Source organism: Arachis hypogaea, chromosome 19 (assembly GCF_003086295.3).
Source record: "Arachis hypogaea cultivar Tifrunner chromosome 19, arahy.Tifrunner.gnm2.J5K5, whole genome shotgun sequence".
In the NCBI taxonomy this organism is placed as follows: Eukaryota; Viridiplantae; Streptophyta; class Magnoliopsida; order Fabales; family Fabaceae; genus Arachis; species Arachis hypogaea.
The window spans coordinates 132,760,261-132,784,396 of NC_092054.1; the positions used below are offsets into that span (position 1 = coordinate 132,760,261).

Consider the following 24,136-nt stretch of genomic DNA (forward strand, 5'->3'; position numbering starts at 1 on the left):
AGAGGGAGAGTGCAGAGGGGAAGGGGGTTTTGGGACGTGAAAGAGGTAGGGTTCCGCGTCGAAGGGGGTAAGTGGATTCAAATTCATGCGGACGCGTGGGTCACGCGAACGCGTGGTTAGGGCGGAAAGGAGATGACGAGAATGCGTCATTGATGTAATCGCATGGGTGATGGATAATGAAAGTGATGCGTACGCATGGGGCACGCGTACGTGTCGCTCAGAATTGTGCTAAACGCACAATTCCAGCGTCGTTTTGGTGCAACTCTCTATTTCCATTTAGGGGGCAAGAATATTCACGCGATGCGTACGCGTCGCCGACGCTTTCGCGTGGTGTGTGTGAAGTGAAAGTGATGCGATCGCGTCGTTGACGCGTTCGCGTGGCCCAATTTGTGCCTAATGCATACCAGCCACACGATTCCAGCCCAACTTTCTAGGCGTTGGATTGTTACGTCGATTTGCAATCGACGCCCATGTGTGGCCCATGCACACGCGTGGGGTGCTTTTTTTTTGTGCAGGATGCAAAATGCAATGCTGATATGGATGTCATGAATAATTCCAGGTTCAATAAAATTAAATAAAATAAAACGAGAAATAAACAAAATGAAATAAAATTAAAATTGAAAAAGGAACGATCATACCATGGTGGGTTGTCTCCCACCTAGCACTTTTAGTTAAAGTCCTTAAGTTGGACATTGTGGTGAGCTTCTTGTCATGGCAGCTTGTGTTTGAACTCATCCAGAAATTTCCACCAACTTTTGCAGTTCCAATATCCTCCGGGGTCCCAAACTAGGCATGTAAAGCCTTTGAGCAAATCCAAGCAGGTTTTCAGGCTCCACGGGTGTTGATTGTTCGAATGAATCCCAGGATCCCAAACCTTGTTTTTGTATCCGCCTTTGTTTCGATTTACATTTATCCAGCCGGGCGGTATGGAATTTGTATTCTCACTAAGATGACCAAACATCTTCCGAGACCCATTCAATCGAACTTGATACCAATCCTTGCACTTCAAATTGAAGCGTGGAACCTCATCGAATCTTGCATACCAGCTCTGAGTACGAGCCATTTCTCTTTTACTCTTAAAGCCGCAAAGAGCTCTAAGCTGGCCATCTGTTTCAAGCAAACCAAATTCAAGTGGAAAAGTAAAGATAAGGGCTAAGGATTTTACCCACTTGAAATTAGTATTGGGTGGTAATGGCCTTGGAATAGGTGTTTCCAGTGGTTTTGCAAGCTCTACTCTCTTGTATTCTTCTATGAATTCCTCCACTTCTTTGCAAACTTCCTCAACTGCAACCACGTCTTGATCAAAGTCTTCGATATCTTCCTCATCATTCAAGTCATAATTTGGAGGTTGAGAAAAGTCTACCTCCGCATCATCTTCGTATTCACTTGGGGAAGATTCTTCAATTTCAAAGAATTCACTTGCGGATGCAAGTTCATTACTAGAAGAACTTGACTCGTGATTATCATTATCAAAGAAACTCGCTTCTTGAGTTGTTCCGTCTAGTTCTTCATAAGATACCTACTTTGGGAGTTGTGCACTATCCTCCTTAGCATCAATTGCAAATTTCTTGACGGAACTCTCCACAATTCTGGATTTCCATGGAGGTTCAGCATCTCCTAAGTCTTCAACCAATTCTTCTTCTTCAATAATTTTGGCTTCCTCCACTTCTTCCAGTACAAAGTCATGCTCCTTACTGTCCATCGGAGTTTCTAGTATCTCCTTCATGCTACGTTCTTCATTAGATTGTCCACAAGAAACCATGGGGGTTGAGTGTCCGAACGTCTAGAAGGTAATCGATTGATCGCTTGCTCCAGTTGGTGAAGGGTTGCATGAAATTTTTCCACTGTTTCCTAGAAACGCTCCCGTGATTCTTGGGTAGATGGATATGGACATGGTGCATAGGAAAGTGGTGATTTTTGGGAGTAATTGGATTGGAATTGGGGTGGATAAGAGTTAGGGTCATATGGAGGTGAATGGTGATAGGTGGCTTGTGAGTGTGGTGGTTCATAGCTATATTGAGGAGGTGAGTTATAGGCGTATGATGGGACTTGTTGGTAACTACACGGATGTCCACCATATATATTATCTTGGTATGCACCTCGGAATGGTTTTTGACCATAGTAATTTGGTGGGTGTTGGTTGTCACGAGAAGGTCCACCGTAACTATTGTCCTGGCATGCATTATATAATGGTCGTTGTCCATGGTATCTTGGAAGGTGTTGTTGCCGAAAGGGTTGATCAGATCCTCGTGGCTCCTTCCATCTGTGATTGGTTTGACCTTGATGCATGTTCCTGTTATACCTTCCATTCTTTTCAACAATATTTGAACCAAACTCAAAGCGACGGGGTGAGAACTCATAGTAACTAATAAAAAAATTTAAAACAAAAATAAAAGCAAATAAACAAGCAAAATAAAATATTTACAATAACCAATAATAAGGCACACGTTTGCAATTCCCCGGCAGCGGCGCCATTTTTGAACGAACTGACTTCTGCCCGTAAAGAATTTTATAAAAATATAATCGCATTGTAAGTATAGTTTCTAAACCAGCAGAGAATCCTTTCGTGCAAAAGTTTGATTGTCACAAGTAACAAAACCCAATAAAATTTATAACCGAAGTATTTAAACCTCGGGTCGTCTTCTCAAGGAATTGCAGGGAAGTATGATTTATTATTGGTTATGGAAAAAGATATAATTTTTGGGTTTTTAAAATAAGGAAGAAGTAATTTAAATGACAAGAAAAATAAATTAATAATTAAAAAATCTCTTGGCAAGGTATGAGAACTGGAAATCCTATCCTAGTTATCCTTATCAGGTGTGATGAGAATTAGATTTTGCTCCCACTTAGTTAACTCTTACTAAATAAAGGAAAGGCAAGTGGACTAATTAATTTGATCCTCAAGTCCTAGTCAACTCCTGTGGAAAGACTAGCTTTAGAGCGATCCAAATCAATCAGCAACTCCCAATTTTCAATCAACTGCTGAGTTTGATAACTCAAGTGTTACCAATTACTTTACCATAGCAACAAGGGAATAAATCTTAAATTAAATTGAAAGCATCATAAATAGAATAAAACAATCATAAATCTGAAATACCTCAAATTACATTAAATAAAGAAATCAATTCTAACATGGAGTTCATAAGCCAATTTAGGAACATTAACAAGTAAAAGCATTGGAATAAATAAAAGTAGAAAATAAATTAAAGGAACATTGAACCTGTGATTGAAGAGAAGTAGCCTAATCATAATAGAAATCCCAAATCCTAATCCTAATCCTAAATCCTAAGCGAGAGGAGAGAGCCTCTCTCTCTAAAAGCTACATCTAAACCTAAAATTATGAATAATGAATATTGCATCAATTTTTGTATCCATTCTCCTTATTGATTCCCCCATTCTCTTGCTTATATTCTGTGTTTCTGGGCTTGGATTTGGGCCAAAAAGGGGTCCAGAAATCGCTGGGAGCGTTTTCTGCAATTTCTGCACGTGGCGTCTGTCACGCGTGCGCGTGGATCACGCGTTTGCGTCATTTGGAGTTTTTCCTTGTCATGCGTACGCGTACGCGTTGCTGCCATTTTGCGCTAGGCACGCGTCCGCGTTGTTCACGCATACGCGTCGCTGCCTTTTCTTCAAAACTTCATTTTTGTGCTTTCCTTCCATTTTTGTATGTTTCCTTTCTGTCCTCTAAGCCATCCCTGCCCTATGAAGCCTGAAAATACTTAACACACAGATCACGACATCGAATGGTAATAAAGCATAATTAAATTTAATATTTTTAAAGCATCGGAAACATGTTTTCACATATATTATAAAATAAGGAAGGAATTGTAAAACCATGCAATTTACATGAATAAATGGGTGAAGAATTGATAAAAACACTCAATTGACCACAAAGTACATCATAAAATAGGGGTTTATCACTATCCTTGCCACAGACAATCTCCAATATCTAAAGAAAGTACGAAGTGAAGTTCTAGTAACTAAGCTTATCACATACAAGGACGTTTCTTCAGTGGGAAAAGTATATTCAAGACCTTGGTGGACCAGATAATGAAGTCAATTTTCGTAAAAGATTGGGGTCGGTTCACAAATAAGCAAAAGTAGCAGTTGGGGACGAAATTCAAAAACAACGAAAAAGAGGGGGAGGAGACGAGAATCCAGTAATAAATCAAAGCCCCAAACTCCATTAATAGGTAGGTGAAAGCTGTGTTGGGGTCAGTGTGAAGGTTCGTTTGGTCGACCTGCACGGAGACGGCGGAGGAGAACGCGGGATTGAACGGCGCGGAAGCATAGATCGAGATCTGGCTGTCTCGAGGTTCACAATAAGGGAAGGAAATGGACCAGACAGGGCAACGAGATTCACAGGTACGCTTTGTCGGTGTCAATGAGGTTTTTACCGTCCGATAATGCCCCGGGAGGGGGTTTGCACCAAAATTGATTTCAATTGCGGGGCCCGTGACTCACCGGTTTCCCCAACAGTTTTAATCGTTTGATTGTTCGAGGTTGCCATTTATTATGGCACATAGCCGAATTTGATTTATTAGTTTTTAATTTGTGTACCGAAAATCAGGGTTGGTCCTTACGGTTGAATGAGTTTTAGTTGGGTTATTTTAGGATGTCTGGGATTATAGCTGCGTGTTCGTAGTTATGGTTGATAATGCCGATGTTCTGTTTGCTCACTGCGTTTTTTAGAACTATGACAGCCGAATGGGTTTGTGGAGCCTAGCTACGACTTTTCATCTAATTTTGACCGAGTCCATGCGTCGCAGGTGTGTTTGTTGCTCATGTTATGAGTTTTATTTGACTGGTTTATGTTGATGTGGCCTACCGCCTGTTGTAACACATGCCACATGTTGTTCGTTGCAGGATGCTGATGATGGAATGAGCGGCGAAACCGTGCCGGTAGAGGAAGCAAAAGTGATGGATTCGTCCGCCGCAGATGCAGACATAGATGCAGAAGTAGGAGTGAGGATTGTTGAAGGGATATGATCCTTTAGCGCAATTGAATTTTCTTCCCTCACAGCCAAGGACGTCCTTACGACGGAGTTCACAAGCCTACAGGCAGCTTATAACTACTACAACGAATACGGTCGCATCAAGGGATTCTCGGTCAGGAGGTCCAAGGTGGGACGCAGAATAAAGCAGGGGGCAGATGGCAAAATAATTTGGCAGATATTCGTATGCTCGAGGGAAGGAGAGCGAGACAGAAAACACATGCAGCGGGAAGACAGGAAGAAGGATCCTCGACCGATCACGCGGTGCGGGTGTGAAGCCCGGATTAAGGCCCACGTTGATGATGCCAGCGGGCGATGGTTTGTTGAACAATTTTGAGACAACCATAATCATCCCATGCTGGATGCGAGGGTTAGGGGTCTGTCGCGGTCACACAGAGCAGTCAAGGAAGGGGATTTGCACCAAATCAATTCCATGAGAAAATCTGGGTTGCGGGTGCCAACAATTTTCCGCGCGTTTGCCAATCAGTCAGGAAGATTCGAGACTGTTGGGTTCGAGATAAAGGACATATATAACGCGATAGAGAAGCAAAGGTGGGCTGGCGTGACAAATGCGGAGTCCGCGTTGAAGTTCTTGGGAACTTTAAGGATGACTGATTCTGGGATGTTCTGGAAGTACTCGGTGGATGTTGACAAGAGGCTGGAAAATCTCTTCTGGTGCAATGGTACAAGTCATTATGACTACAACGTGTTCGGTGATGTCCTGGGTTTTGATGCAACTTACGGTCGTAACAAATACAAGTGCCCTTTGGTAATATTCTCAGGGGTGGACCATCACATGAGGACGGTTGTGTTCGGCTGCGCCATATTGAGCAACGAGAGCGAAGCAAGCTATGTGTGGTTGCTGCGGTTATTTCTTAAGGCAATGAAGGGAAAACAGTCAAAGTCTGTCATCACGGACGGTGACCTCGCCATGAAGAGTGTGGTTAGCACAGTTTTTCCCGGTGCACATCACAGGTTGTGTATTTGGCATTTGTTAAGGAACGCCACTGCTAGAGTCGGACGGCATGGTTTTCTTAGGAAATTCCATCTGTGCCTCATGGGAGATCTAGAGGTCGACGAATTTGAGAGAATATGGACGGAGAGTGTGGCGGACCACGGGTTCGAGGATCATCCATGGATAGTGGAGATGTATGCCAAGAAGCATTCCTGGTCCAATGCCCATATCCGGGGGAAATTCTTCGCAGGACTGAAGACGACATCCAGGTGCGAGGCTTTGAATATGCAGCTTGGAAAATTTATACACAATGGGTACAATCTGAGGGAGTTTTTGGAGCACTTCCAACACTATTTGGAGTTCATGAGGAGGAGAGAACTAGTGGCAGACTACAAGTCTGCATATGGCGAGCCTGTTGTAAAGACGAAACTCGAGGCCATTGAGCAGTTCGCTGCAACGGTTTATACAAGAGAGGTTTTCGAACTGTTTCGGGAGGTGCTGATGCTAGCCAGCAACGTTAGAGTTGTGTCCACCAAGAGGATGAGCGCTTGTGTTTTGTTCGAGGTTGCAATGTACTGCAAGCAGAGATCATGGGCCGTGTCGTGGGCCGAGGAAGACGACGAATTTAGCTCTTCTTGTCAGCGGATGGAGTCCTTTGGGCTTCCTTGTATCCACATGGTTGGGGTTTTGGTTTATCTGAACATGACAGCTATCCCCAAAGGCGTAATACTTGACCGGTAGACAAAGAGGGCAAAGCAGCCGCGTGCACCCTGCGACGGAACTTGTGTTGGGGAGATCCCAGATGCGGCATACATGAGCATGCACGCGGCGATGCTGGATGATTGCAGGGAGCTGGTGAGCTTGTCTTGTCGGTTTTTCGAGGACTACGTGGACGTGAAAACAAGGTTGGCAAAGGAGCGCCAATCTCTGCGGGACAAACATCACCAAAGGTTGGGTGTTGCTGAGGAGGCCAGCAGGGTGTCTATTCGGGACCCGTTGCGGGCAAGGTACAAAGGATGCGGTCGAAGAGTTGTCACCTCCCGGGAAAAGTTTTGCCGGGTTCAGAGGTGTTGACTGTGTAAAAAGGGCAGACACAATTCTCGCAAGTGTCAACAATCGAGTATGGGGGAGAACTTCGACAGTTTTGAGGCTGGCGCGGCTTATAAAAGCATGGAGGCAGGAGAGGGGGGTGAGGAGTACTACAAATTTGAGTGAGCTGGCTGAACTGTTCTTGTTGGCAGTTACGCATCGAGATGGATTGAGTATGGCTGGCTACTACGCGCTGTACTTGTTGGCGTGACATCCGGAAGGGCGTATGCATAGCGTAGGTTATGCGAGTTAAAAATTTTATACTTCTAGTCATATTGGTTGCGTTCAGGGACGAATGTAGTATTCAGTGCAGCTTGTGAGGATGTGTGTCCTCAATGTGTTGTTCTGTGTTGTGACAATAGTTGCGTTTGTGTTTGATTAATTAAATTAAAAAGGGCTAGTTAATGTAAACCGAGTCATGTGGTTAGCGGGTTTGGCGCAAGGAACTATAACGAGACATTGTTGCCAAATGAAAGTGGTCATTGCGCAGGGCTTTCGGCTGTCCGGGTTTCGAAAAAAAAAATTGCCTATAACCTCAAAACTGCATCGAGTGTTTATGCTTTCCTGGTACTAAGAATATGGCACTATCCATCAGGAAGTGGAAAAAAAAACATATAATAATAAGAGGCTTTGTTTAGGAAATGATAATAAAGGCAGTGTATTATATTGCAGACTCCATTGAAACACATACGGAACAGAAGATAAATTTAATCTACGCTAATTTAACATCCAACGCACGGCAACAAAGTATTTAACCAAAAAAGCGGTGGTTCCTGACATGCAACGGTGGATATGCATGCAACAAAATACATTCAATCAGTTAAACCTAATGACACAAGTTTTACAATATGGCGGGTCGGGTAGCTATAACATCGAAGTGGAGTCGTCTACAGAGATGTGTTGGTACCACTTCAAAGTGATGGCCCACCCTGGTCGCCAACAAAAAGGGGCATGAAAAGCCCAGCATGGTCGAAACGAAGCTCACGTTATGAACAGGGTCATGGCAGCACGGCTGCCATTGCCCTCCGGCTATTCCAGTCCACCTCTGCCCGCTGCCTTATCTCATCACGGAACTCATTGAAGTGCTCGTTTACAATAGCCAATGCAGTGTCAATCCGTATCCTGTTGGACAGCTGATCGATGCTCTGCAGCATGACAAAGTAAAGGCATACATGGATGTGTCGATTAAGAGATCTTTACACAATGGAAAATCTTTTTAAATGCACACAGCGTGAGAAAAGTTGTGTCGAATACCTTCTTCTGTGGGACAGGGTTGGTTGTGAACATCTGCTCCATTTGAAGCCACAACATCATCCACAGCTTGTCCTTGTTGCTTTTTTTTTTCCGTGGTCGCTGCCAGAAACAGAAATTGGTGAATACCTATCAAAATCGGAGAACACATATACATGGTTGAGAAATTAATATAATTCGTACCAGTTGTTCTTGTTGGTGACCCCCAGAACGAAGTTCAGATTCCACTCAGACAGTGGCGGGTTCCTTCCTAAGACGTCGATGTCTGGGAACATGGTTGTCAAGATCTTGTCCAGAACCCTGGCCTACAAAACGGCAGCAGATGAGACGGGAGAAGAGTTAATGTTGAGTTTTCGGATTGTTCCCTGTTTACTTCCCAAAAAATGAATGTTTGGGTTTAGTGGCATGTCCCGTAGAGGATGAGACAATAAAAAAAACCAATGTGAGTAGGGAGGATACGGAATTTTTTGGGGTTTTTTTTTTATTTATCGTCCCTTTTTTTTTATCATTTTTTGGATTATACGTGATCCAGACTAAACCAAACAGGCCCACCAGTTCAAAATAATTCGGATTAAACAAAAACAAAAAAAGGCCCTCCGAAGTTGAGACGGAAACACAACAAAATGTCATACATTATGGGAAAGGAAAAGTAGAAATTACATACCACCGACTTAACCGCAGACTTTCTTCCCATGATAGTCTCCTGTGTTGGAAAGCTGTCGAATATCCACATCCGGTGACTGGAGACCTCCATAGCCATCAGGTAGTAGTGAGACTCTTTCGTGCCCTCGAGGACGTCCTTCATCTGAACGTAGATCTGGCACAGAGTTATGCGTTAGCGTTTCTGGTCAGGTATGAGCGGCAACAGGAATAATAAAGACCATATTGGTTTCTTGGTTTTCCACAATTCTATGTCATTTTTTTTCTATTTTTTGGTTTTCCGTGCGGTATGCGCCGCAACAATGCCTACATATCTCAGGTCGTTCGGTCATGATAGCCATGTCCCATGAAAGTAGTCCATCAAGTTCTCATCGTTGATGTCCTTGGTCAGAGCAAATTCCTGTCACGTGTGACATGGTCCGATCATATAGCGGTCGTAACTGTAGCGGAAAAAACAATCGGCAACGGGATGTACATAGTATGAAAACGTTACCAAAAATATCAGCAGAAGGGACCAGACCAAACACCGTTGCAACTGCGACTGTGTCCATGAGGTCCTGAGCGGAAGCAGCTCTAGGATGTAGGCTGATGGTTCATTCCCAAGCAGGAGCGATGAAAACGCCTCTCGATCCAATTAGCGATCATCGCGGAGAAACAGTTTCTTGTCAGGGTTCATACAATCACCGAAGATGTAGGCTATTATCTGGGCCGCCTCCAACGGAAAACCCATCTTCCGGGTTATCTTGACACCGGCACGTATGAACTGCGGAAAGACCAAATAAAGTTAAGCCGTGTTCGGTACATGACGAATGGATTTTTGATGGTATAGAATTTCACAAATGAATTCTCGTTTCAAGTATAGTTTCTAAACCAAGCAATAATCCTTTCATACAAAAAGTTGTTTGTCACTAGTACAAACCCCTAAAATTTATAAACCGAAGTATTGGACCTCGGGTCGTTCTCCCTAGGAATTACAATAAAGTGTCTTGTTATTGGTTATGAGTTATTTTGGGATTTTGGATAAGAAGCATGAAAAGTAAATGGCAATGAAAATAAGCTAAAAACTATAAAAGGCTCTTGGAAAGGTGTGAGAACTAGAAGTCCTATCCTAGTTATCCTTCTCAATTGTGATGAGAATTGTTCATTGCTACCACTTAGTTAACCCTTACTAATTAAAGGAAAGTCAAGTGGATGAATTGACTTGAGCCACAAGTCCTAGCCAACTCCCAAGGAAAGACTAGCTTTAGTGCACTCCAAACCAATTAGCAATCTCTCCAATTATCAATCAACAAAGGAATTAGATAACTCAAGTGTCACTAATTACTCTACCTAGGCCAAGAGGAACAAAATCTACACTAAAACTAAAAGAGACATTTCAACAAACACATAAAGTGCAAGAGGAGTAAACATTATTAAATGCAAGAATTAAAGGAATCTACAACTACAAAAACAAGAGATCAACAATAGAAAAGCAAAGAAGACACATTTATTATGAATTACCTCTTATTGAATTGGAAGAATGTAGAAGGAACAATACTAGATCTACAACAAAATATAAGAACAACATAAAGGAAATTACAACAAAGGAATAGAAGAAGATTGAATGTAGCAACAAAGAATTGAGAGATAGAAGTGGAAGAAAGCAAAAATTAAAACCTAGATCTAAAAACTAAACCTAATTCTAATCCTAATTCTAGAGAGAAGAGAGAGCTTCTCTCTCTAGAAACTAACTCTCACTACTAAAATAAGCTAAAACTAAACTAATGGTAACTAACTTCTAAAGTATGAAAAGTATGTTGATTCCCCTTCAATCCTTGGCTTAAATAGCATTAGAAATGAGTTGGATTGGGCCCACAAGGCTTCTAAAATCGCTGGCCACGTTTGCATTAAGTGGGTCATGTGCCACCATCGGCGCGTCCGCGTACCGTGCGCGTGCGCGCCCCTATGCGCGATGCAACTATGGCAAATCTTATATCGTTTCGAAGCCCCGGATGTTAGCTTTCCAACGCAACTGAAACCGCATCATTTGGACCTCTGTAGCTCAAGTTATGGTCGTTTAAGTGCGAAGAGGTCGGCTTGACAGCTTTCCGGTTCTTCCATTTCTTCATGAGTTCTCCAACTTTTCATGCTTTCTTTCTTCATTCCCTTGATCCAATCTTTGCCTCCTAAACCTTAAATCACTTAACAAACATATCAAGGCATCTAATAGAATCAAGGTGAATTAAATTTAGCTATTTTGAGTCCTAAAAAGCATGTTTTCACATTCAAGCACAATTAAAGGAGAATATACAAAACCATGCTATTTCTTGAATAAGTATGGGTAAAAGGTGATAAAATCCCCAAAAATCAATACAAGATAAACCCTACAAATGGGGTTTGTCAACCTCCCCACACTTAAACCAAGCATGTCCTCATTCTTAAACCAAGAATGAAGTAAGGGTATGGCATTTATTCAATGGAAACTAACTAAATGCAATCTACCTATATGCAACTATCTAAATGAATGCAAGTGCTTGGTCAAAATAAATCAATTCCCAAGAAACATATATGCACAAGGGCTAAGGACTAGCAAGTCTAATCCACAATTGAATTGAGTTATTAAATATTTTTACAAACTTGCATGAAGAATGATGATCATAGGTGAAAACATGTAATTGAGCATCAAACCCTCACCGGATGTGTTTGCACTCTATTCGCTCAAGTGTTTAGGGTTGATTCACTCAATTCTCCTCTATTTCATGCTTTCCAAGATTTGTTTTTCTTCTAACAATCAACATTTATTTCATGCATGCATACAAGTATCATGAGGTCTTTTCATTGGTTGTAATGGGGCTAGGGTCAAGGTAGGATGCATATTTGGTCAAGTGAGCTTGAAATTTGAATCTTTGATAAGCTTAAACTTCCCACCTAACCTATGACATCCTATACAATTAAGTTCTAATCTAACTACCCATTCTTCACTTTTTCACATACTCATGCATTTTCTTTTCATTTCACAACTCATATGCATTGATCTTATTGAGCTTCACTTTGGGGCATTTTGTCCCCTTATTATTTCTTTCTTTTTCTTTTTCTTTCTTTTTCCATTTTTTTCTATACTTTTCATATATTTTTTTTTTGTTTTTCTCATTTTTTTTCTTTCAAACTATATACAAGAGTACCAATGCATAAGGTCTATACATTTAATCAATACATGAGCATGTACCCAATTCCCAATATTTACAACAAAAATACAAAACTACCCTTTTATTCACCCAATGTCCCAAGGTTCCCACACTTGAATAATACTCACACACACTAGCCTAAGCTAATCAAAGATCCAAATAAAGGACATTTATTATTTTTCGCTTTAAGGCTTGTAATGTGCTAAATTAAGAACAAATGGGTTAATCATAGGCTCAAATTGGCTAACAATGGATGATAAGAGGTAAGGCTATTTGGGTAAGTGAGCTAATGAAATAATGGCCTCAATCACATAAATGCATGAATACACAAAATAATGGACATAAAGAATCAAACAAATCAAAGATTACAATCATAGAAAGAGAATAATGCACACAAGAAGGAAGAATAAGTGGTTATGAGATGTAACCACACCATTAGGCTCAAATCTCACTTGCTTGTGTTCTTAGCTCAAAAATCATGTTCCACAATATATATATATATATATATAATTCAAGCAAGTTCTATGAAAAGTTTTTTTACTCAAATCAATTGGTGCCCTATAGATAGAAATCTTGAAAAATTTCATTATTTTGACTAAGCTTATTGTGTATACATATGCAAAAATAAGAAAATGCAACAAAAATCCTAAAAGACCTAAAAAAATGAAATGCAAAAGTATTGAGATTAGAAACTTGTCACCTAAAATCCTCGACGGTCGGACGACCTCCCCACACTTAAAAGTTTGCACCGTCCTCGGTGCATCCAAAGATGAGCAAGGGGGTACGGCGACTCTCCGGATTGCTGTGTGTTCTTTCTCTTGCTTCCAATTTTGCTTGTGGTGCATTATTTATGAAAAACAAAAATATAACACCATAAGATGAGAGAACACAAAAACAAGGAAGCATACATTGTTGGAATGAGGTATTAATCACTAGAATTGAGTGAGTGAATTAGTGTGACATTAGGAGAATAGGGATGTGAGTTCTAAATTAGGCGCCTTTTAGAACACACATTAGCATAAAAAGTTATGTCACAAAAGAAGCATGTACATCACTCATCCTAGTGTGCTTGAGATGCTTTAAGTAAACTTGTAAGGTAAAACAAGCATTAAAGAAGCATGAGAGCATTCAAGCTAAAAGCATATGGATGCATATGATCATGAAGCACAATGCATTAAGATAAATGCTCAACATCCAATGTCAAGAGATTGCCTAATCAAAGAATAGGGTTCAAATCACATGGTGGCCAAATCATGCAATTCAAGAAGAGCTACGAGCTCGAAGGCAATTCTCATCACTTGGTATCCTTAAAAGGTAAGCATGAAAAACTCAAAACCAAGTGGCAAAAGGTAACCTCAACAATAGAATCTAACAATGATTATAAACATAATGATGTTAAGATAACATCCCTTCTTAAAACTCAGCAGCAATTAATGGTAGACAAGAATAACAATCCAACACTTACAATGAAAAAGAGAAAATGAAATGAAAACTAACTAAAACTAACTAATGAACCAACTAACTAACTAATTAACTAACTAACTAACTAATTAACTAACTAAAATAAATGGTTATCAATGGTGTTTGGGAGTGTTGGATAAGGGGTAGAAGAAGGGAAGAAGAAAGGAGAAGGAAAGAAATGGAAAGAGGAGAAGAAAAGAAATGTGTGAAGGAGGGACATCCGCGCGTACGCGCACATGGCGCGCGCGCGGATGGTGGTGCAATGGATGCGACACGTACGCGTACATGGCGCATGCGCACGGATGGCTTATTTCGAGAGTGACGCGTACGCGTCATGTGCGCGTACGCGCGAGTTGGTTTGTGCCTCGGGCACAGTGTTGGCGCGGCGCAGGCACAACTCTCTGGAAAATGTATGGAGGTTGGAACTTCTCAATCCACGCGTACGCACGCATGGCGCGCGCACGTGGATGGTCGAAAATGCTGGAAGTGCGCGTACGCGCCATGTACGCGTACGCGTGGATGGTGCTCTGTTTTTCAAAAATTTTTTCTATGTTTTTGCACCAATCCAAGCATTTCAAACCTCCAAACAGCTACCAAAACACCATAAAACCTTATTTAACATACTTAAACTACCAAACATACTCAACTAACTAAACAAAACATGAAATTAAGCTAATTCTACCAATATATACAAAAGAGAAAATGAAAGGATTTTACCATGGTGGGTTGTCTCCCACCTAGCACTTTTGTTTATTGTCCTTAAGTTGGACTTATGGAGAGCTCCTCATCAAGGTGGCTTGTGCTTGTATTCATCTTGGAACTCCCACCAATGCTTGGTTCTCCATTGTGCCCCAAGATTCTTCATGGATTGAGCCAAGTCTTGATGGAGTTCTTCACAAGCTTGGGGCTCCCAAAGTTGATCATCTTCTTGTAATCCGGGATCCCACACTTTATTTTCACACCCATCTTGAAGTTGATCATCATTATTAATCCATCCGGGTGGTGAACAAGATGAATTCTCTATGAAATGCCCAACAATCCTCCTAGACCCATCTATTTGAGCACTATTCCCACCTTTGTATTCAACTCCTGAAGTATCAACCAAAATGAGCCTTGATTTGCAACGCCAACCACGAAACATCTTTCGCTTACGCTTCATCCCACAAAGCATCCTAAGTTGACCATCCGTTTCAAGCAAGCCATACTCAAGTGGGACAATAAAGCTAATAGAAATGAGTTTTACCCACTCAAGTAAAGGAGTAGATGACCACCTAGGCAAAGATGCTTCCAAAGATCTTGACAAAGCATAACCAACCCCCGTTCTTCTATTTCTATGGACTTTCACCTCTTCACAAGATTTCTCTAATTCAATCCTTTGTTCATTAATAATTAAACTATCTAAGCCTTTTCCCTTAATCAAACTATAATTGGGAGGGTGAAAGGAGTTTACCTCCACAACCTTTTCAAATGCACCGGGAGAAGGTTCTTCAAGTTCAAAGGATTCTCCACTACTAGGACTTGATGCTTGCTCTTCATTGCCATGGGAACTCAGTTCTTGCTCTATCCTATCCAAATCTTCATATGGAATATGTCTTGGAAGGTGTGCACTTTCCTTCCTAGCATCAATTTCAATCATCTTGGAGGGGTTTTCTTCAATTCTAGATTCCCATGGAGGCTCCGCATCTCCTAAGTCTTCAACCAATTCTTCCCTTTCTTCAATAATCATAGCTTCCTCCAATTGTTCCAATACAAAGCAACTTCCCTCATTCTCCACAATCTCTCTTTTATGTTATGCTCTTCATTTGATTCCCCACATGTAGCCATGGGAGTTCCTTGAGAGTTCAAGCATTGGGATGCTAACCGGTTTACCACCTCATCCAAGGCGGCCGTGAATTGTTGCACATCCCTTTTCATTTCCTCTTGTCCTTGAACAAGAACATCAAGGATGTCATCCATTGGAGGTTGGGGTGGATGGAAGGGTTCATCAATTTGGGGGAAGGGTTCATAGTAGGAAGGTGGTTCTTCTTGGTAGAGTTGTGGTGGTTCAATAATTTTCACTCTTTCCACTTGTTGCACAACACGCTCCATGGTTGCTTGAAGTTGATCCAATGTTTCCTTGAGATGATCCCTTGACTCTTGTTCCTCTTGGATAATATGATTAGGATCATATGGCTCTTGGATTGATGGACATGAATATTCTTCCATGGGAGGTTGTGGTGGAAAGTGGTATTCATCTTGTGGTTGAAAATTTTCATACATTTGTGGTTGAAAATTTTCATACAATTGAGGTGGTTCATCTTGGTAATAACATGGAGGGGGTGGCTCTTGGAAGTGGTGATGTTGAGATGGTGGTGGCTCTATATGTGGTTCATATGGCTCATACGGTTGTTGTAATGGTAGATATGGATGAGGGTCATATGAAGGTGGTTGGTGAAAAGTGGCTTTTGAGTATGGTTGAGGGTTATGTTGAGGGTATGGCTCATAGGCATATGGTGGTGGTTCTTGAAAGTCACAAGGGAGTTCACCATAGCCATTAGATTGATATGCATCAAAGAATGGCTCTTCTTCATAGTGTATTGGTGGAGGTTGTTGCCATGAAGATTGATCATGTGCATGTGGCTCTTCCCACCTTTGGTTATCCCATTCTTGATACACATCTTCATTGTAGCCCCCATTACCTACAACATAGTTGTAATCACACTCATAGCCAAAGTGAGAATTCATGATAGCAAGAGAAAATAAAAATAAAATCAAATAAGAAGCAAGAAAATTAAATCCTAAAAACTAGTAAGAACTAACAAAGAAGCAAAAGGCAAACATATTCACAATATTCACATATATACAATAACCAATAACATAACATCATTGCAAATCCCCGGCAACGGCGCCATTTTGACGATTGGATTTTCGACGGTTTAGAATTTCACAAATGAAATCTCGTTGAAGTATAGTCTCTAAACCAACAATAATCCTTTCATGCAAAAATTTGTTTGTCACAAGTACAAACCCCTAAAATCTATAAACCGAAGTATTTAAACCTCGGGTCGTTCTCCCTAGGAATTACAATGAAGTGTCTTGTTATTGGTTATGGATTGTATTTTGGGGTTTTGGGATAAGAGACATGAAATGTAAATGACAATGAAAATAAACTAACAACTAAAAAGCACTTGGCAAGGTTGTGAGAATTAGAAGTCCTATCCTAGTTATCCTCCTTGATTGTGACCACAATTGTCCATTGCTACCACTTAGTTAACCTCTAATAATGGAGGAAAGTCAAGTGGATGAATCAACTTGATTCCACAAGTTCTAGCCAACTCCCAAGGGAAAGACTAGCTTTAGTGGTATCTAAATCAATTAGCAACTTCTAATTATCAATCAACAAAGACATTAGATAACTCAAGCGTCACTAATTACTTTACCATAGCCAAGAGGAACAAAATCTATACTAAAATCCAACCAAGCATTTCATCAAACACTTGGAAGGCATAAAAGAAAATCAAAGTAAATTGATAACAAAAATAGAATCTAACAACAATTACGGCAATGAATTAACAACAACAATAAAAAGGAACACAATTATTATGAATTACCTCTAATTGAATTGAAAGAAAATAGAAGGAGCAAAAGTAGATCTACAACAAAACATAAGAACAACATAAAGGAAATTATAACAAAAGAATAGAAGAAGAATGAATGTAACAACAAGGAATTGAAAGGTAGAAGGAGATGAAAGCATGAATTAAAATCTAGATCTAAAAACTAAACCTAATTCTAATCCTAATTCTAGAAAGAAGTGAGAGCTTCTCTCTCTAGAAACTAACTCTCACTACTAAGCTAAAACTAAACTAATGGTAACTAACTTCTAAAGTTTGAAAAGTATGAAAGTCTCCCCATTCCCCCTTCAATCCTTGGCTTAAATAGCATCAGAAATGAGTTGGATTGGGCCCACAAGGCTTTAGAATTCGCTGGCCACGTTTTGTTTTAAGTGAACCAGGTGGCAGCAACGGCGCGTGCGCGTACTATGCGCGTACGCGTCACCATGCGCGGTTCAACCATAGCAAATCTTATATCGTTTCGAAGCCCCGGATGTTAGCTTTCCAACCCAACTGGAACCGCATCATTTGGACCTCTGTAGCTCAAGTTATGGCCGATTAAGTGCAAAGAGGTCGGCTTGACAGCTTTCCGGTTCTTTCATTTCTTCATGAGTTCTCCAACTTTTCATGCTTTCTTTCTTCATTCCCTTGATCCAATCTTTGCCTCCTAAACCTTAAATCACTTAACAAACATATCAAGGCATCTAATAAAATCAAGGTGAATTAAATTTAGCTATTTTGAGTCCTAAAAAGCATGTTTTCACATTCAAGCACAATTAAAGGAGAATATACAAAACCATGCTATTTCTTGAATAAATATGGGTAAAAGGTGATAAAATCCCCAAAAATCAATACAAAACAGACCGTCAAATTGGGGTTTGTCAACCTCCCCACACTTAAACCAAGCATGTCCTCATGCTTAAACCAAGAATGAAGTAAGGGTATGGCATTTATTCAATGGAAACTAACTAAATGCAATCTACCTATATGCAACTATCTAAATGAATGCAAGTGCTTGGTCAAAATAAATCAATTCCCAAGAAACATATATGCACAAGGGCTAAGGACTAGCAAGTCTAATCCACAATTGAATTGAGTTATTAAATATTTTTACAAACTTGCATGAAGAATGATGATCATAGGTGAAAACATGTAATTGAGCATCAAACCCTCACCGGATGTGTTTGCACTCTATTCGCTCAAGTGTTTAGGGTTGATTCACTCAATTCTCCTCTATTTCATGCTTTCCAAGATTTGTTTTTCTTCTAACAATCAACATTTATTTCATGCATGCATACAAGTATCATGAGGTCTTTTCATTGGTTGTAATGGGGCTAGGGTCAAGGTAGGATGCATATTTGGTCAAGTGAGCTTGAAATTTGAATCTTTGATAAGCTTAAACTTCCCACCTAACCTATGACATCCTATACAATTAAGTTCTAATCTAGCTACCCATTTTTCACCTTTTCACATACTCATGCATTTTCTTTTCATTTCACAACTCATATGCATTGATCTTATTGAGCTTCACCTTGGGGCATTTTGTCCCCTTTTTATTTCTTTCTTTTTCGTTTTCTTTCTTTTTCCATTTTTTTCTATACTTTTCATATATTTTTTTTTGTTTTTCTCATTTTTTTCATATACTTTTCATTTTCCCCCGGCAACGGCGCCATTTTGACGAATGGATTTTTGATGGTATAGAATTTCACAAATGAATTCTCGTTGCAAGTATAGTTTCTAAACCAAGCAATAATCCTTTCATACAAAAAGTTGTTTGTCACTAGTACAAACCCCTAAAATTTATAAACCGAAGTATTGGACCTCGGGTCGTTCTCCCTAGGAATTACAATAAAGTGTCTTGTTATTGGTTATGAGTTATTTTGGGATTTTGGATAAGAAGCATGAAAAGTAAATGGCAATGAAAATAAACTAAAAACTATAAAAGGCTCTTGGAAAGGTGTGAGAACTAGAAGTCCTATCCTAGTTATCCTTCTCAATTGTGATGAGAATTGTTCATTGCTACCACTTAGTTAACCCTTACTAATTAAAGGAAAGTCAAGTGGATGAATTGACTTGAGCCACAAGTCCTAGCCAACTCCCAAGGAAAGACTAGCTTTAGTGCACTCCAAACCAATTAGCAATCTCTCCAATTATCAATCAACAAAGGAATTAGATAACTCAAGTGTCACTAATTACTCTACCTAGGCCAAGAGGAACAAAATCTACACTAAAACTAAAAGAGACATTTCAACAAACACATAAAGTGCAAGAGGAGTAAACATTATTAAATGCAAGAATTAAAGGAATCTACAACTACAAAAACAAGAGATCAACAATAGAAAATCAAAGAAGACACATTTATTATGAATTACCTCTTATTGAATTGGAAGAATGTAGAAGGAACAATACTAGATCTACAACAAAATATAAGAACAACATAAAGGAAATTACAACAAAGGAATAGAAGAAGATTGAATGTAGCAACAAAGAATTGAGAGATAGAAGTGGAAGAAAGCAAAAATTAAAACCTAGATCTAAAAACTAAACCTAATTCTAATCCTAATTCTAGAGAGAAGAGAGAGCTTCTCTCTCTAGAAACTAACTCTCACTACTAAAATAAGCTAAAACTAAACTAATGGTAACTAACTTCTAAAGTATGAAAAGTATGTTGATTCCCCTTCAATCCTTGGCTTAAATAGCATTAGAAATGAGTTGGATTGGGCCCACAAGGCTTCTAAAATCGCTGGCCACGTTTGCATTAAGTGGGTCATGTGCCACCATCGGCGCGTCCGCGTACCGTGAGCGTGCGCGCCCCTATGCGCGATGCAACTATGGCAAATCTTATATCGTTTCGAAGCCCCGGATGTTAGCTTTCCAACGCAACTGGAACCGCATCATTTGGACCTCTGTAGCTCAAGTTATGGTCGTTTAAGTGCGAAGAGGTCGGCTTGACAGCTTTCCGGTTCTTCCATTTCTTCATGAGTTCTCCAACTTTTCATGCTTTCTTTCTTCATTCCCTTGATCCAATCTTTGCCTCCTAAACCTTAAATCACTTAACAAACATATCAAGGCATCTAATAGAATCAAGGTGAATTAAATTTAGCTATTTTGAGTCCTAAAAAGCATGTTTTCACATTCAAGCACAATTAAAGGAGAATATACAAAACCATGCTATTTCTTGAATAAGTATGGGTAAAAGGTGATAAAATCCCCAAAAATCAATACAAGATAAACCCTACAAATGGGGTTTGTCAGTACACCATTGTATTTCGAGTACGACCTAAACGATACATTAATCCCGACCATATAAGCCTTACCGGCGGAAAGGTCACTGCTCCAGACAATGGAATGTGTTGGCTGTTCTGTTGTCTTGGGTTTCTCCGCATTTTTGGAGGTGTTCTCATGTCGTCTGGGAGTTCCCCTCTTTTGAAGAACTTTGCCTGAAATCTCGAGCCGCTTCCTATGATGTTTGCACCGCTTCGAACATTCGAGTCCATCGTGTCATGTCATGTCAAGGCACACAGAAAAAGGGTGAAATAAATAAATCACACGAATGTACAAGTGGTTGTTCAGGTAATACGGCAGGCCGTCTACAGGGCTGTGCAGTTTCATTTACCGGCGCTGTAGCCCAACATGTTGGGGGTGGAATGGGGCGTGTTATACTGCGGGGCATGTGCAGTCCATGAGAAGTTGGTCTGGTGCGACACCCTTGGCGCCATCCACTGATCATTATGGAGCATTGACCCGAACATGACGGTGCTGTCCGCCCAGTGTCCCGTCATGCTAGAGCTGATGTTAGTTCCACCCACGCTTCCGGATCTTGCCGTGCGTCCCTCGTGGGGTCCCGCTGTTAGGTCGATAATGTCGATGTCCGCCGCTGTGCTCTATTCTCCCCTCCTTTGAGCGCTGCTTTCCCGCATGGCTGCGATGACCTGGGATCCAGCACCGACGGTCCTTGTCCCATGCTCCCCTCCCGTCCTGACGTACTTGTTAAGGCATTCGTCAACCTGGCCGAGTGCTTTCCTAAGGTCATCGGTGAATACGTCCACCTGAGAGTGTTCTTTCTGGAGAAACTGGGAAAGCAAAGACAGGTTTGGGTCAGACCGAAGTAGGGACAGGGCCAATCTAAAGGCAAATGGAGTATGCATGCAGATACACAAATATCATATATACCTCAAGCAATCACACAATGTTCCTATTCAGCGCATCCATCGTGGCGTTCACCTTCAAGAGAGCTGCTGCCACCAATCCCTCCTATAAACAACGGTGACACTGGTCAACAGAGGTCAACAAGGAGACATAAATGTTTACCTTATACGGATGCATCGACCCTGCATACCTCCGAAGCTGGTATCTTGTCTGCCTCCTCTTCCATTGAGCGCGTCTTTCGGCTGACTACCGCGCAGGAAGTGTGTTGGTGGAGTGATGCTTACCTTAGAAGGCACGCTGATAGGTCGTGTTTTATTCCGCATATATACTTAAAATGTGCATGAAGAGGTGTAAACGTTTGCTTTCCGGGCGATCTAACTGGGTCTCTAATGTGACAAGGTGATGTGACCATTCGAAGATATCATGAGGGATCTTTCTCGGGAAAATTGCCTTGCGTCCATTGAGTGTGCTAAGACCTATGATAGCATTAGGTGAGATGATGAATGATGGGGTTACTCCAATCCCTACGAGAAAAAGATCCTTCCACAGATGCCAACCACAAAGATTCTTCGTAGATACCTTAAGACCCTTTGTCAGTATCCGATCGATGCACATGTCCAAATGCGGTGACCCGACGACGAGAACAACAATATTCCGCATCGGCGTTGCTAGGCCGTTGGACCCCATGAACGAGAACTCGTGCAGAGTTCGTGTTGGTGGGATGGCACATCTTGGAGGAGTTCGATGATTGTAGACAAAACTATGGGTGGATAATTCCAGTATGGTGGGTCAGATAAGATAAAGGAGTTGTGATCACAAGGGTTGGTTAAAACTAATTCCCCTTTGTTAAATTATTTAATGTAACCAAATAAAAAAAACATAGAGGAACTCTATAGTAATGTAATTAGTATTTTAACTATTATAAATAGGAAAAAAATACCCTGACAAAAAATAATTTTGTAATGTTTAAAAAATAAATTTATTCGTTTTTATGTAAACAAATTTAATCAATTATAATTTAATGTAAACAATATACATAATATTTAAAAATGCTTTAATATAATCTTTTTGGTTAGTCGTGATGTAAATAATTAAAATAGACTATTAATTGAATAAATATATGATTATCTTATATAATTAATAAATAATATATATGTTATATCTCTAATTTTTTTCAAGTAATTTGTCATGTGTCACTAAAAGGACAAAAAAGAAAAGGCTCAACTGGCTACTTTTATCGGATAAAGACCACTCAATAAAACAGATTCATAAAAGTCTAACTTTCTTTATCATTTTCTCTTCCGATTTTTTCATTTCGGCGTTTTAATGTCTTATTTTTTTCCTTTTCTTTTGCTCTTTTTGTGTTGTGGTATCCGACCGATATAACTATCGGTTTAACCAAGTCGGTTAGTCTGTTAGTTGTTGGGGTTTGGTTGGTCTCAGAGTTATAAATGAGTAATTGGCTAAATAAATTATTATAAAATAAATCATTTTGTAAGATATTAATTAATTCAACAGTTAATTTAAATCTAAAAAAATAGAACATTATTCATATTTATAATTAAATTAAATATTTTCTAAGTGGTAACAATTAGAATTTATTAGCTACTGAAATACGTTTGTTCTAATCAAAATTAGATATCCAATTTAAAGTTAACAATGATAATTCCATATTGTAGTTAAACCCTATATACTAAACTCACGTTGATCAGCCAACCACAATATGCCTGACAACCCTAATCCCTAGGTATATGTACGTATCGTTCCACCTCGTAGTCAGCGCGACCGTGGATGTACAGAATATGGTCCGCGCCTCCGACACCGTGGACGGAGCCCTGCACTGCCGCCCTTCGGCGATAGTCATACAGAAGACCCATGTAGCCTCGGGTGAGGCATCTGGTCGAGTCGCAGACCATATGATCCTCTCCCTTTTCCGGCATTCGGACTTCATCTGGCCAAGAAATTGTGAGAACTACAAAGCAACTCGAGTAACACGCGGGGAGTAAAGCACCCGCTTCCAGGTCGCGAAATAGTTCCAAACCATTCTTTTTTGTGTCCTTGTCGTCCCTTCGGATGAGCAACTCCATTGAAAGTGCATACTTGGCAGCGTCCAAGCCATTGCTTGCCGCATTCTGTAGCATTTCCCATCCGATGGCGTCGTTACATCGTATGTAGAGCTCCCACAGCGCCTCCCGAAACAGAAGCTCCGGGTGACCAACCTCAAAGCACCTCTCGAAAAATCTTCGCGCTATGGGGTCGCGTGTTCACCACCACTTCATGTCATGCGGGGGTGGTATAGAAACCATCCTGAGCACAGTATTCTCTTCACCTGCATCACGCGCAGCGCAACACATCACACGGAACCTGCACATGTCCTCTATGAAGTTTGCTGCGACTTTAATGGCTATGGCTAACCAGACGTCACGGGGTAGTTTGATGGCAACAGACAAATGCTCCATTGAAACTTTCTGTTGGACAAGGGGCCTGGCAATGTAAGTGTATATGACAGTATTATCCAGTAGTGTAGAAAATACGGGTGCAAGCGTATTTATGGTTTAAATGCGCCTTTTGGAATCTAGTTCCCTCGGCCTAAACCGTCGTATCTTATCCTTGGCGAAATCCATTTTCGATTTTTTCAAAAATTAAAAAAAAAAAAGAAAAAAAAATCATTTATGGGACTTCGAAGATAAATAACCTTATTAAGGTGTTGTTCCAGATTGGTGACCAGGAGACGTACTGTTCAAGAGTATCTTTCTGTCTCGTGGACTATCTAGACGGAGGAAGAGTACCCGCGCCAATGCCAGAACAACTGGGTCCTCG

At 40.6% G+C, this 24,136-nt stretch overlaps 1 protein-coding gene across 1 annotated transcript; it reads left to right on the forward strand.

The window, feature by feature from the left end:
- The first annotated feature begins 5,349 nt into the window (after positions 1-5,349).
- LOC112778778 (protein FAR1-RELATED SEQUENCE 5-like) lies at positions 5,350-6,690 on the forward strand. The gene has a single exon (XM_025823064.1). It carries the CDS (start codon positions 5,350-5,352, stop codon positions 6,688-6,690), a length of 1,341 nt encoding a protein of 446 aa, XP_025678849.1.
- The last annotated feature ends 17,446 nt before the right edge of the window (positions 6,691-24,136 follow it).

What these genes read in the sequence shown, in the direction of transcription:
- LOC112778778 (XM_025823064.1), top strand. Translation starts at nt 5,350, where the DNA reads ATGCTGGATGCGAGGGTTAGGGGTCTGTCGCGGTCACACAGAGCAGTC.